General features: G+C 37.3%; 1 protein-coding gene across 5 annotated transcripts in view; it reads right to left on the bottom strand.

Moving 5' to 3' along the window:
* The window catches only part of LOC108717854 (palmitoyltransferase ZDHHC14), a 114,066-nt gene that overhangs the window by 25,053 nt on the left and 76,017 nt on the right, over positions 1 to 12,996 (bottom strand). For all 5 annotated transcript variants that reach the window (XM_041564459.1, XM_041564458.1, XM_018265257.2 and 2 more), the window contains 2 exons: positions 9,661 to 9,821; positions 2,312 to 2,470 (listed from right to left, as the gene is read on the bottom strand). In XM_041564459.1, coding sequence (XP_041420393.1) covers positions 2,312 to 2,470; positions 9,661 to 9,821 — 320 coding nt within the window. The remainder of the gene's footprint in view (positions 1 to 2,311; positions 2,471 to 9,660; positions 9,822 to 12,996) is intronic.

Raw genomic sequence — 12,996 nt, 5'->3', positions numbered from 1 at the left:
TGACCAGTATGGATGCCAGCATGGCATGCAAACATCTTCATGTAGAATGTATAGAAGAAAAAATAATATTACAAAATAGCATGTTTGTCTGGAGGGAACCCCAAAAAAGACTGCTGCAATGATCAGGGTATATTTATAAAGTACACCCCGCTAATAAATTTGTACTTCATTATGGTAAAACATATTGTGAATTTCTGGATGTAGCAGTAAAAAGACAGGGGAACGCTGTAAACCTGTTGATACGAATATCAACCCACCCCCCCATACCATGAGTGGTTAAGAGCCAGCTCATGAGATGCAAACGTATTTGCTCAGCAGAAACTAGCAATGATAAACTCAGTGAGGAGTTCACTGGATATGTTTTGGGGTAAGGGTTATCTAGAGCAGTTATTACAGTATGCTAAAAGCGAAACAAAAATATCATGGGAAACTTTACTAAGAAGCAAAATCAAGAATGCTACAGGGACAAGAATACCATTTATCACTACATATTAGTTGCATTCTAAGCAGTTATATAAAATTATTAAGAAATATTGGCCCATTCTGTTAAAGAATATCCGGCCTACTGACATGAGAGAAACATTGGGGATCCCCTGGTGAGAAGTGATATCCAAACAAAACATAAAAATAAGCAAACATTTCTGAGTAAACTGAATGTGTGAACATACCCCTGGCTCTCATCTCAGAATTGTAATAGCATCATAAAATGGGAACCGTATCTCATCCACTGCGTGGTACACAAATCCAACTAAACAGATACCAAACATGCCTTTGCAGCAATGTCTTTTTTTCTTGAAATGTCCGTGTGGGATGGGTTATAGTGGTAAGACCAATCACTCGATTACAGTAAGATTGAATAAAAATTGCAGCTCAATCTGTAACCCAAAGATAAAACCAACATCAGTTGGTGGACATTAGCTGGAGTGCAACCACTCTATCACTACTCATGGTTGGGGTTAAAAGTCATACCTGCAGAACACAGGAATTTAGAGGTCAAGCTATTAGAGAGAGACACTTATTGCATTTGGTCGCTTGACACATTGGCTCCTAAAGTTTTAAATGAATGCATTAACTATACCTGCTTTCTGTAATGAAGAATGATTTTGGGATGTGCTAACCATACTCTTCCTTCATTACAGCCGAGGAGAAGGATGCAAATACCAGAATAAGAGTGAGATGCAATCATCTTCCCCAGTATCTAGTCAGTGAGCACTGAACTTCTATACGAGATCTTGTAAGCTGTTGTCAGGCTATTTATTAAATATCTGTGTGTATTTATATGCCTTCTGTGTTGCCTTTCACTTGGGAACATGTACACATTTGAAATGGACCTTATTCAAATGAGGATGGACTTTATGGACATTTCTTGATTATTTGAACATTACATGCATATGTGCTACCAATTAGTGCTGTACATAGGAGCATCCACCAGGGTGCTAAAAAAAAAACAAACTAGTAGAATAGACAAGTCAAAACCCTGTACTCAAACCAACTGGTACTTTCTGAATAACTTGGACAAGCATGGAACATCCGCTTAAAAAATAAGCAAAACACACACACACACACACACACACACACACAGCTGTTTATGTTGCATACAGTGGTTCTACTAAGTATTACACAGTCAGATAGAAAGGAGCTGGACAGAGTGCAGAGATGTACAACTAAACTGGTAAATGGAAATGAAAGATTTTAACTATGAGGAAAGACTGTCAATGTTTGGGTTATTTTCTCTAGAGAAAATGTGCTTAGGAAGGGACATGATTAGTCTGTAGACAGCATTATAGACAGTGGGGAACTTTATCCAATAGAAAAATCAAAGAAAGAGAGGCCATGCCTTTAGATTAGAACTTTCATTTGAAGCAATGCAGGTTGTCCTTCATGGTGAGGACAGTGAGGTTGTGGAATGTACTGACAGACGCAGATTGTATTGTATCAAAGGTTATAGTGATCCTAAAAGCTACAGTGTGTGTGTGTGTGTGTATGTATATATATATACACACACACACATATATACATATATACATATATACACATATATATACATATATACACACACACACATATATATACATACATACATACATACATACATACATACACACACAAGGTTTCATTAGGGAGGTGCTGAACTTGATGGACTTTTTTCAACCCAACTTAACTATGTAGAAGAACAATGTAAAAGGACCACCATTTTTCTTGTATACAGCACCACTTTGTACACGCAGAGATATACAAATAATATGGATACAATGAGCACTTGCACATAAAAGTTACAACTACAAAAACAACAAAATGATGCTTTACTTACCTACACAGTTATCACACAAACTGCAATGAGAGGCACGAGGTGGGCGGAATATTTTGCAGGTAAAACAGTATTTCAGTTTCACAGTCTGTCCATTGATAACAACTTCTTTTGTTCGAGGAGGAGGCCGATAGCCACCTGAAGTAGAGCCATTGGCGACATCTGCAAAAACAAAAAACAAAAAAAAACATCACTCCCTGAACAAACCAAATGCAAAAAAATTTTTTTGTTGATTTATAAATCTTGCGAACACGCCTTTAGAATGTGTAACATTTAATATAAATATTAAAAAAACAAAAAAAACACAAACAAATGCTATTAGCCCAAAAAGAAGAAATTTAGCACAATCGTAGTGCTTAATTTCATAAAAGAGCCATTCTTAGTGGTCTAACAATCAAAAATCTTTACAACACAGTACCATTGGCTTCTGTAGAAAACATTCTAATAATATAAGTGGTTAAAATTCACCCCCACCAACTGTTCCTTTTACGTCCCGCCAGGGTTTTTTATATTTATACTTTTATGGAGGAAACTGCATTCTAGTTTGTTTATATATTTAATGAGGGTTTAAACTTTGTCCTTTATAACAGAAATATTGAGCAACAGAATCTGTTACTAGATAGTTTGTTTAGCAAGATAATAGCAGTCAGACAGAGAGCAATCTTATAGTATAGAGTATGTATTTAGTAGGGAACATTATTTAATTGAATATTTTGTTTTATACATTTGATGGTTTGTACGATTATTAACTGTGAATATTGGCTATAGACCCTACAAAAATATTTCCTTTTATAGAGTCCAAGTAAATGTAGAAAACTCGTTTGGTTTTACAAAACAATATCCTTGATTTTGGAATACCGCTGTTTCAGAAAGAATTCAAAATACGTTTTATAGCAAAAGATTGAGTAAATATGGAAACAAACGTCTTAAGTGAAACAGTATGTATATAAACTTATTGAAAATAGGATAGAAACATTGTTGAAGATTCTGTAAACCTAGAACTTGCATCTCCAATCTCAGTAAACCTTTCCAATGAACTCTTGCACTAAAGACAACTAGCATATCACCTACACTTTAAGTTTTTGTGTCATCCCAAGGTTATTTAAAGCCCTTTAGCAGCTTAAAGATGAGCCTCTGAAGATGCCCAGAGTAGCTCTTCCCCTTCCGCTAATTAAAAACATATTCTGGCCTGCTGTCAGTTACCTGAGCTTATTAAGTGACTCATACAGTGCATATATAATATAACATTCATTATACAAGGCGGAATAAATTCAGATTTGTGGCATTCCTGAATTGGAAATAACAATTAGCCTTGTAGCACCAGCTCCTATGACAAAATTAACTTTACCTTCATCTAACTGCTACAGCAGCCCACTGAGCGATACACAGTATTACTGATGCTTAAAAGATAAGGCATGGATCATCACTATAATAGGTTATGCATAAGGCAAGGATCAACATTATTATTGTTGCCGAACAGCTGGGTTGGAACATGATTTTTAGACTTTCACTGCATGACCCCAAAGTTTTGACATTACATATTTTGACAGGAGTTTGAGCCTTAAAAACTAGTTATTAATAAATTCAAATATTATATTAATATAATAACACATGTGAACTTTATAGACTATACACCCTGTTTAATTATCTGGCACTGAAAGTCAAAAATTAAGGGATGGGGCTTTCGTAAGGCACCCAATGATCTCAGATGTTTATTTTTTATTTTGCCACACTTCACACCTGTAAAACATTCACGTGGCGAGAGGCATCACCTTGCATTTTTGAAATATAAAAGAAAAAAGGAGCCAGCCTTTCCTCTCCCAGTCATAATGAAAGTTCACTATGATAAGAGTACATAGAACTTTGTGTGCTCCACTTATTCTTTAATATGAAGCAATGAAGAAGCTCTTCTTCTAAGTACCAGTAACACTTCTGATGTTGTGGGTTAAAAGACTGCCTTTAGCGAAATTATTTTTTTTTGCTGAGAAAAGCACTGAGTTTTCATAAAATGCTCAGAAGAAGAGATCATTTGTGAAGGCAGCCTGTTTTAACCTATAGCATCAGCAGAATGAGTAAAACTTGCATTATTGTATTATAGCACCATTAATTTTTTTTTCATCATCCTTAACACTGGATAAATATTTAGTATGAATGGAAGGGAACAAGAACACTTATTTTTTGTGATAGAAAACTTCACAGGTCTGGAGCAACAACAGCCAGGGAAGCATCAGGTCCCTCCGCCCAAAAAAACGGTTTAGGATGCAGTATAGGATCTATCATCCAGAAACCCATTATACAAAAAGCTCTGACTTATGGAAAGGCCACCTCCCATAGACTTTTATCAAAATTTATAAAAGTGATTATCCCTTTTCTCTGTAATATTAAAACAGTACCTTGTACTTGATCCAAACAAAAAATATAATTAATCCTTATTGGAAGCAAAACCAGCCTATTGTTTTTTTTTTATTTTTATGTTTACTTGATTTTCTAGTAGACATAAAAATCCAAATTATTGAAACATCCGTTGTCTGGAATACCCCAGGTCCGGAGCATTCTGTATAACAGGTCTCATACCAGTACCTTTAATAGACCTTCAAAGGAGGATCACAAGAAATTTGTCCTTTGGACTGATTCGGCAATTTATCTGCCCATGTGTGGGGCCAACGACACCCCCCCCCCCCCCATCGATATCTGGCCAAAAATCAGCCAGATCACAATTGGACAGGCTTTATTTCTCTGTCAGATCAAGGACCACATCGACTCAATGATGCTGCCCTCACTCTGGCTTTTCGTATCACCTTCGTTGTAATAAGATGGTTTGGCCTAAGGGTCAAACCATTGCATTTCCACTATATCGCCCACCCAACATGGGCCTCTCGGGGGAAAGATTCACTTATTTGGCAACTTCTCCAAACGAGAGAATCTTACAGTGTATGGTCAGGTCACCTTTAGTTCCCCACCAAAGACAGGTTAATAAGCTGGCTTGTCTTTCATTGTATCAACAGTCTGAGCCACAAGGGCAGATAATAGAAAGGGACAGACAAACACTGCTTTAAATAGCAATACATATATACAAGTAATTTAAAAACCAAAGAAAATTTGTATTGAATGTGTATTGTAAAGTTGCCTAGAATTATATTTTCTAGGCAAAAAAATGTTTTTTTTGGGTTGACATTCCCTTTAAGATTTTATAGAAGTAACCATTTCCTGGTGACTTTTTTCCAATGTTCTTAGTTCATGGAGGTGGGCTCCAAGGCAAAGCAGGATCAATTCCCCAATATATGAAAGGCTCACATCAACAACTGTTTAGAGATACCAGTTGGTTGGTTTTTAGTTAGCCCTCTTGAATGAGTTCTCAGTCCTCATCTCTTCTTGCCTCAACACTCTCCCAAAATAAGGGTTAGAGTTAAGGGAGCACTGAGAAAGGCTGATACTGAATGGAGGAAAAGCATGGAGAGTTGATTCAGACGTAAGACTCCTGACAATTGATGCATATCACAGGGAGGTAGCAGCTAACATGATAATGTGTGCATAAGGTTCATCTAAAGTTGTACTGATCCTAATACATAAATACATAGTACCAACAAACTTTACCAGTAACATGGCATAACTTTTACCTCCCATGTCATCATATTGTTAGTTCCACTACATTTATATAAATGAAAGTTGCCTAAGATAGCAAATACAGATCCCTAAATGCATACATACACTAAGATTTCAGTCAAAACCACTTTCCAATGTATAGTAGTTCTAAGCCTGTGTGTGCAGGACTAAAAGGTTCCCCATATTTACAGTTATACTTGTGTTTAGGGGATAACTAGCCAATAAAATATGTTTAACCAGGCATCAGGAAAGTAATGTAGGATTGGCATAATTGCATTTCATGCAAGTGCAGTTCAGTTCTGGAAAGTTAAGTGCCTCAAAACCGGGGGAAAAAATAAATAGGCAATCATGCTTATTTGCAAGTTCTGTGGATACACCAAATCCTTAATTCCCAGACTTTAAGTGGTAGGATTTAGTTGAGAGTGAACACAAAGTGCTAGGATTTGGGCATATCCCGAGTCAAATCCTAGATGCAGAGAATGCTCAGTAAGCTCTTTAACAATATTGGCTCTGCATTTTAGGTGACACAAAACACTAAGTGGCATATTTTTCTTGGGATGAGGTGCACGGATATTGTGAGACACCAAATGGAAGCGGTTTCTGAAACACACATATCATGTCCAGCAGTGTTTCTTTTGTGTAATGCCTCAGTCATTGCTTTCAGAATGCATCCAATAATGCATACTAATAACTATTATTGTATAAGCTGAAGATCACCAAATGTGCTTATAAGCTTATAAAGCAGCTTATGAGTAATTTTAGAGTAATTAGCAAAAGGTAGCCAACATGATCATATGTGGTTTGCAGCCATTCGCTTGTGAACACTGCAGTAAGCATTTCCACAAGGATTCTCCTCTGTTGCAATGGAAACAACAGGGTATTAGGGCTTAATCGCAGGGAATTCCAGAAGGCGGAATTTCCCCACTATTAACGTTAGCGAATGGCAAGGCATTTTCAGGAGATCTGCCACCGATGGTAGCGCACATTTACCAGGAGTGACTAATCTCCTCGTATGCCACTATATATTGCAAAGTTGCTTGAAATTATGTTTCCTTTTCAAAAAGTTTAAGTTTTTGTGGAGTTCCCCTTTAAAGTTTAATGTTCCAATCTCTGGTGTTTAAGTCCGGTAGCTCAGGGATCCAGGTGCAGATTCTAAACAGTTACAATTTGCTACATTACTTAATACATTTCACAGCTATTAGCAATTATTGTATGAATGATAAAGGCTGCCTTTAATGAAATTCAAGAAATCCGCTCGGCAGGAACAAAGATTAGGAAATGTATCAACTAATGTATTGATTTAGAACAGTTTACAGAGTAACAACCCCCCCTGAGATGCTTTTGAAAGACAAAGGTAAAACATGATTTTATTTTTTACACTTCAGTACTAAAGAAAACCAATCACAAATAGGAAATAAAAAGTAACTGAAAAAAAGTCTATTTCTGATGATCTGAAACCAATTGAGCTCGAAAATAAACAACCCCCTTTAAATGTATTAAAATGGAGCACCTGTGCATATGCAATTACCCTTTTATGAAGGGTTCCAAGCTGCATGGAGAAGGATGTTAAAATGCATGTGTAAGCTGAAACTCCATTAGAATATGCTGGAAAAACCAAAGTCAGTGGGCATGTACTTCCTTATAAATTGAATACCAAGCTGTTCTCAAGTTACCTGGTGTTTGGGATTAATGGAGTGATCACTATCCATTTTCTCCAGTGACCATTTTGGTTAAATTGTGTGCCAAAGAAAAGTGGCCTAAGATGATTGGCTTTCTTGGGACCCTCAAGCTTCACTTTCGCTTTATTCCTCATATTGCATCAGTGTCGGACTGGGGGTTAGGGCCTACGATGCAGACGCAAGAAGAAAAGGTGGGGGGGCACAGATGAAGCAGCCTCAGTGGGCCCCTGTGCAGCTGTTAAGACCGCATCCCAAGCGCAACCCCCTTCTGCCCCCCCCACATGTACCTTTTCTTTTTGCGGCCGCAACGAGCCAGGTAGGGGGGTCGGATGCAGCAACAAAGGCTTCATGCAGGAAGCGGGTCTGGGCAGGCGGGGCTGACCCTGTATTGCGTTAAAACAGCCCTGCTGGTATGTGTACATAGCAAGGGGGACATGGTGGGTGCCATTTTGTGTTTGGCAGGCCCTTGGGGGAGGATCTCTAGTGAGAGATGAATACACTACAGAAACGCAAATTTTGCAGAGGGCAAAATGGAATGCAAGGTAATGTGGAAAGCAGAAGAGAAAAAGAAGAGTTAATGGAAAGGAAAAACAGAGAAGAAAATGGCAAAGGAAAGCAGGCATAAGAAAAATAAAAATTGTAAGGAAATTTCAGAGATTTTTTGAAAGTAATAAATAAAAAATATCTATATAGAAGTTATTAATAGCAAAAATAGTGCTGTTGGGTAATCATGGCCACACACGTATTTATATTTCAAAACTGACTAACACTACGTTTGCTAGAAAGGACTTTAAACACATCACCCAACTCAGGTACATAACACTAGATCTATCGGAATCTGTTAAAATGACAGCACAATACAAATTGGTACATGCTTATTTCAGTAGTCATATATATATTCAAAAACAACAAATGCCCTTATGGAAAAATGTAATCTGAAGTTTTCTACTGAGCTAGGCATGTCAGATTAATGGCTGCAATCTTACACAAAGGCTCAGCACACAGCTTCCATTAGGCTAATGTCACATGGTGGCTGATGGCCTGCAAGCAAATAAAAAAAAAAAAAGCCGTCAGTGATGGGGCTGGAGAAAAGATCAGCCCCCATGTGGCATTGGCCTTGGACCCCAAGGAAGCAGCTCCTTTTGTTGGCAGTCTAGTAAGTGTTTATTCTTCAAGAAGTGTTTATTTTCTGTCAAATACAATGGGATTCTACAGATAATTTCTGTAATCTGTTATGTAACCTGTACCTCATTTTTTGGTGTTACCGTTACTTTAAGAAGATCTTTATAGAGACAGGCAATGTAAAACAAATGCATTGCTCATGTATTTGGAAGATAAGCAAAACAAGCGGTTTCTGTCCACTTGGCATAAATATAGGCTTCACTCTATTATACTCCCCTGTAAGTGACATGCAGAGTCAGCTTATCCATATTTTAAACCCCTTAAGCAAATATCAAAATATGTTTCTGAATAAACAAACATCAAAAAAAAATGGACAATGGTCTTCAATATAAACAAATTGCATTTTTGAAATTCTTTGAGCTCATTCAAATTTCCTGGATGTAAATAATGCAATTCATATTGAAACAATTAGACAAAACTTAAAAAAACAAGGTAATATTGCAGAAGGAAGTTATCCATTGTTAAATGGACGATTTATTCAATTAAACTTCATATATATACTCTACTTTAACATTTAAGATTCATTAAAGGTTGAATTTAGAATTTGTGTTAATTTTTTTTATACTGTAATAAATTTGAATATACTTACAACTCGAATGGGAGGTTATTTAAGAAAAAAATATAAACGTCTAATATTCAATCGAATAGTCCCGACCCCAAACTTAAAATCGAATTTGAATTGAGTTTTTGCGCCAAAAAAAGACTCGAATATCAGGAAGGCAATTGACATTCAAATGGTTCAATGGAACTCTGCCACTGACTTGTTAATGAACTCGGCAGGTTTTAGGCGGTGAATATCACAGAACAAAAAATTAAAGCAGCATGAATAAATTGGTAATGGGACACCTTCAAAGCATGGTATACACACAAAGCAAATGTTATGGTTACCTATTTGTCTTTCCAAATCTGCAGCTTCATCTGGGGTGGCACGGGGAAGAACCCCAGGATCACTGAAACTGGTCCGTAGCAAGGTCCCCATTACAAAAAGGACTAGTATCCCACCTATAACAGGAATTGCGGGTGTAATCTTCATAGCCAAATATGGACAACTGCAAGATAGGCAAACATGATAAACTTTAACAGATGAAAAAATTTGCCAATTTCAGTTAAAACTATTTTGTCATCAGAATAAAAAGTTCTAACTTTTGCTTTATAATAGTGTATAATGTAGTCTATGGTAATTTGTTCCTTTTATTGTGACTTTTTTTTCCCAAAAGTTTTTTTTTTTATTTCGATCATCAAAAATCCAACAATAACGGTCATCTTTGGAAACAAATAAATCAATATATAAAGAAAAAAAATCACAATCAAAAACAAGAAGAACTGCGGGAGTAAAAGCCATTTAATGGCTCATGTAAGCCAACGTGTACACCCCCATGGGTCAAACCCTTAGTACTAAAAATGGCAATTTTCTATTTTGGATTACCCAACGGCACTTGCTACTAAAAATTTATATTTTTATGAACCAAGAGGTTTAATGCTAAATATTTTTATAGAGACCTACATTGTTCAGGAGTATAGTTTTCCTTTACTGTTTTACAAAATAAATGGCACTGAAATAAATTTGAGGGAAGTTCATGTACAATCAACTGTGAATATAACCGACCTATATTTTAGAAGCATATTCCAGCCCCAGATCTGGCTGAAACAAACTTCTCTTTTCTACAATGTGATACAGAATTCAGGTTTTGGCTTTCATTTTTAATGAGTCAGATCACATGATTAGTGACCTAAATTTCCTTCATTAATCTTGCAACATTATTTTGGGGAATAAAAAACAAAAACATCTTTATGCATGTTGAGAAATACCATTCATCTACGCATTAACTAGTTCAGAATGCATAATTCACACTGATTTCACTAGGACAGCAACTGAGATTCCAGAAAAAAATGCTAAAAATCAGGAGAGAGAACAAAAAATATAATCTTGCATTTTTTGGCCATCCCCAGTGAATTTAATGTACAGTTGTTTTAAACTCTCTTAGGTATATGCCACAGTAAAACTAAAGGAGGATAAAAATAATGGTTTTCTATGGCACATGCCATATGGACTAGATATTGTAATACAGATTGTCCCCAGAGAAATATATATTATATTTTTAGCACTCTATCAGAAGACAATGCAAAGACCTTTTCGGCATGAAGGAAAACGGCTTTATCCATTTAAAACCTGCTGCAGACACAGGCAACATGTATCATGTTATCATATGGGTCAAGTTCCAAAAGGGTGTTATGTCATTATAGTAGTTCTTAGGGTCAGTCCATACTAGCAGATTCGGGGAGATTTAGTCGCCTTGGCGACTAATCACCTCTTAAACAGGGTGACAAAACCCCCCCCCCGAACTGCCTTCGCGTGTCTTTCCTTCCTTCCTCACGAGGAAACTTCGGGCTACTTCGGAAAACGAAGTGCCGCGTGTGCTTTAGCGCAGGCGACTTTTCATTATAGTGGACGAGAAGACACGCGAAGGCAGTTCGGGGAGATTGTCACCCAGAAGAAAAGGAGATTTAGTCGCCAGGCGACTAAATCTCCCCGAATCTGCTTGTGTAGACTGAACCTTAGTGAACTGGCTTAAATTGTTTTTCTTTACTCTCAAAAGCAGAGTTGTTCCCCCTAAATCGTCATGCCTCAGACTATTTTGCCAATCCATTACTGCTGCATGAGAATAAAAAAATAAAAAAAAAAGCCATAAGTAATATTTTTGCATACCACCTCAAAAATGCTGCTGGATAGCACAAGAAATCACAGTTCCCTGCTGCCTACACTTTCCCCAGAAATTTTCCATGTTAAAATAGTATGACAAAAGGCTGTTTTTATATTTTTGCAATTAGTACACTAAGGTTTCTGTTACTAAATATATTTGGTTTTTATAAAAAGTATACATTTTTTTAAATCAGTGTGGAGTAGTGATGAGTGAAATTTTTCACCAATTTCAGCCATGAAAATGACGCCCATATACTCCAATGAGTGAAAAAAATTGCCGCCCATAGACCAATGCATTTCGGCAAATTTCTGGCAAATCGACACAGGTCAGATTGGCCGATCACTAATGTGGAGCTGCTCCCTCAGTCATGTTAACTTTCTTATCAGAATCACTCTGCTAATGAATCCTGTAAAAACAACAATATCGCCCTCTGTTCAACAAAACAAGCTGTTTAGAGATGTATACCAGCTGCTACTAAACCTAAAAAAAAATGCTCAGGGTGTTTTTAAGAACGTTTGCAATTTACATTATTTCTTTTTTCAGTTTTAGAACTAAAGTTTTATATAATGAATTTTGTAACAATTGACCTGCTGGTCAGTTCCGTAATTGTGTCAAAGAGATATACCTCCAGAAGGAAAACAGAAGTGTTCTGATGTTGCTCAAATGCCCCAATCTCAGATCGGCGACTATTGTGGATAACCAACTACCAAGAAATGACTGAAAAAAGTCCACTGCAACTGGGTAACACGCTCTTCTCTTAGACTCTAGAGGCTCACAGAGTTAACTATGGGGTTGTATGACTTAACCTAACTAAGAGATGTCTGACTAAAACCCACGTGACTTCCTGTGAATTCCACACTGAAGAAACCTATCCGGTAGAGTCATGCAGCGGGTCGGGTACCTGCAAAAACCTGCGGTACCCTTTGGGTTGTGGGTAGAAGTCCGGGTGTAGGTATAGATGCGGGTTAGTGGTTCTGCGGGTTGGGCCGCGGGTCTTCTCAATAAAGATTTTTACTCCTTTTTTCTGATCACGCCTACTTCTGATGATGTCACGTCCGGTTTACAATGACAGCACTTCCTGATTCTTGATGGTCAGTGGGTCGGGGTCCAGGTTGCGGATATGGTACTTGCGGGTCAGGTCAGGTAGCGGATAAGAATGCGGGTTGCAGGTTGCGGGTACAGATTCCAAAAAATGGACCCCCGCAGGACTCTACTAAACGGCTAGGGCCACATGGGGCCGAAATCAGTTCACAGAAATACACAGGCTGATTTCAGTCCTACCATGGGCAGTACATTCAATTACCTTGGATCAAGAGCATGGTAAAAATGGTTTGTAGCATGCCGGAATCCTCTAGTGGCCAAACAGAGGTATACCTATAACACTTGAAAAAAATTTCCCAAAGCATGCCAATAAGTTAAAATATACATTTTATTACATGTGATTAAAATTCAAACATTCCCCTCATCGCGCCTAACGCGTTTCATGCTTACCTAGCACTTAGTCATAGGCAATCTCGAATAA

The sequence above is a fragment of the Xenopus laevis genome, chromosome 5S (genome assembly GCF_017654675.1).
Source record: "Xenopus laevis strain J_2021 chromosome 5S, Xenopus_laevis_v10.1, whole genome shotgun sequence".
Classification (NCBI taxonomy): Eukaryota; Metazoa; Chordata; class Amphibia; order Anura; family Pipidae; genus Xenopus; species Xenopus laevis.
Note: the sequence above shows the minus strand (reverse complement) of the source record. Positions and strands in the feature narration are given on the sequence as shown.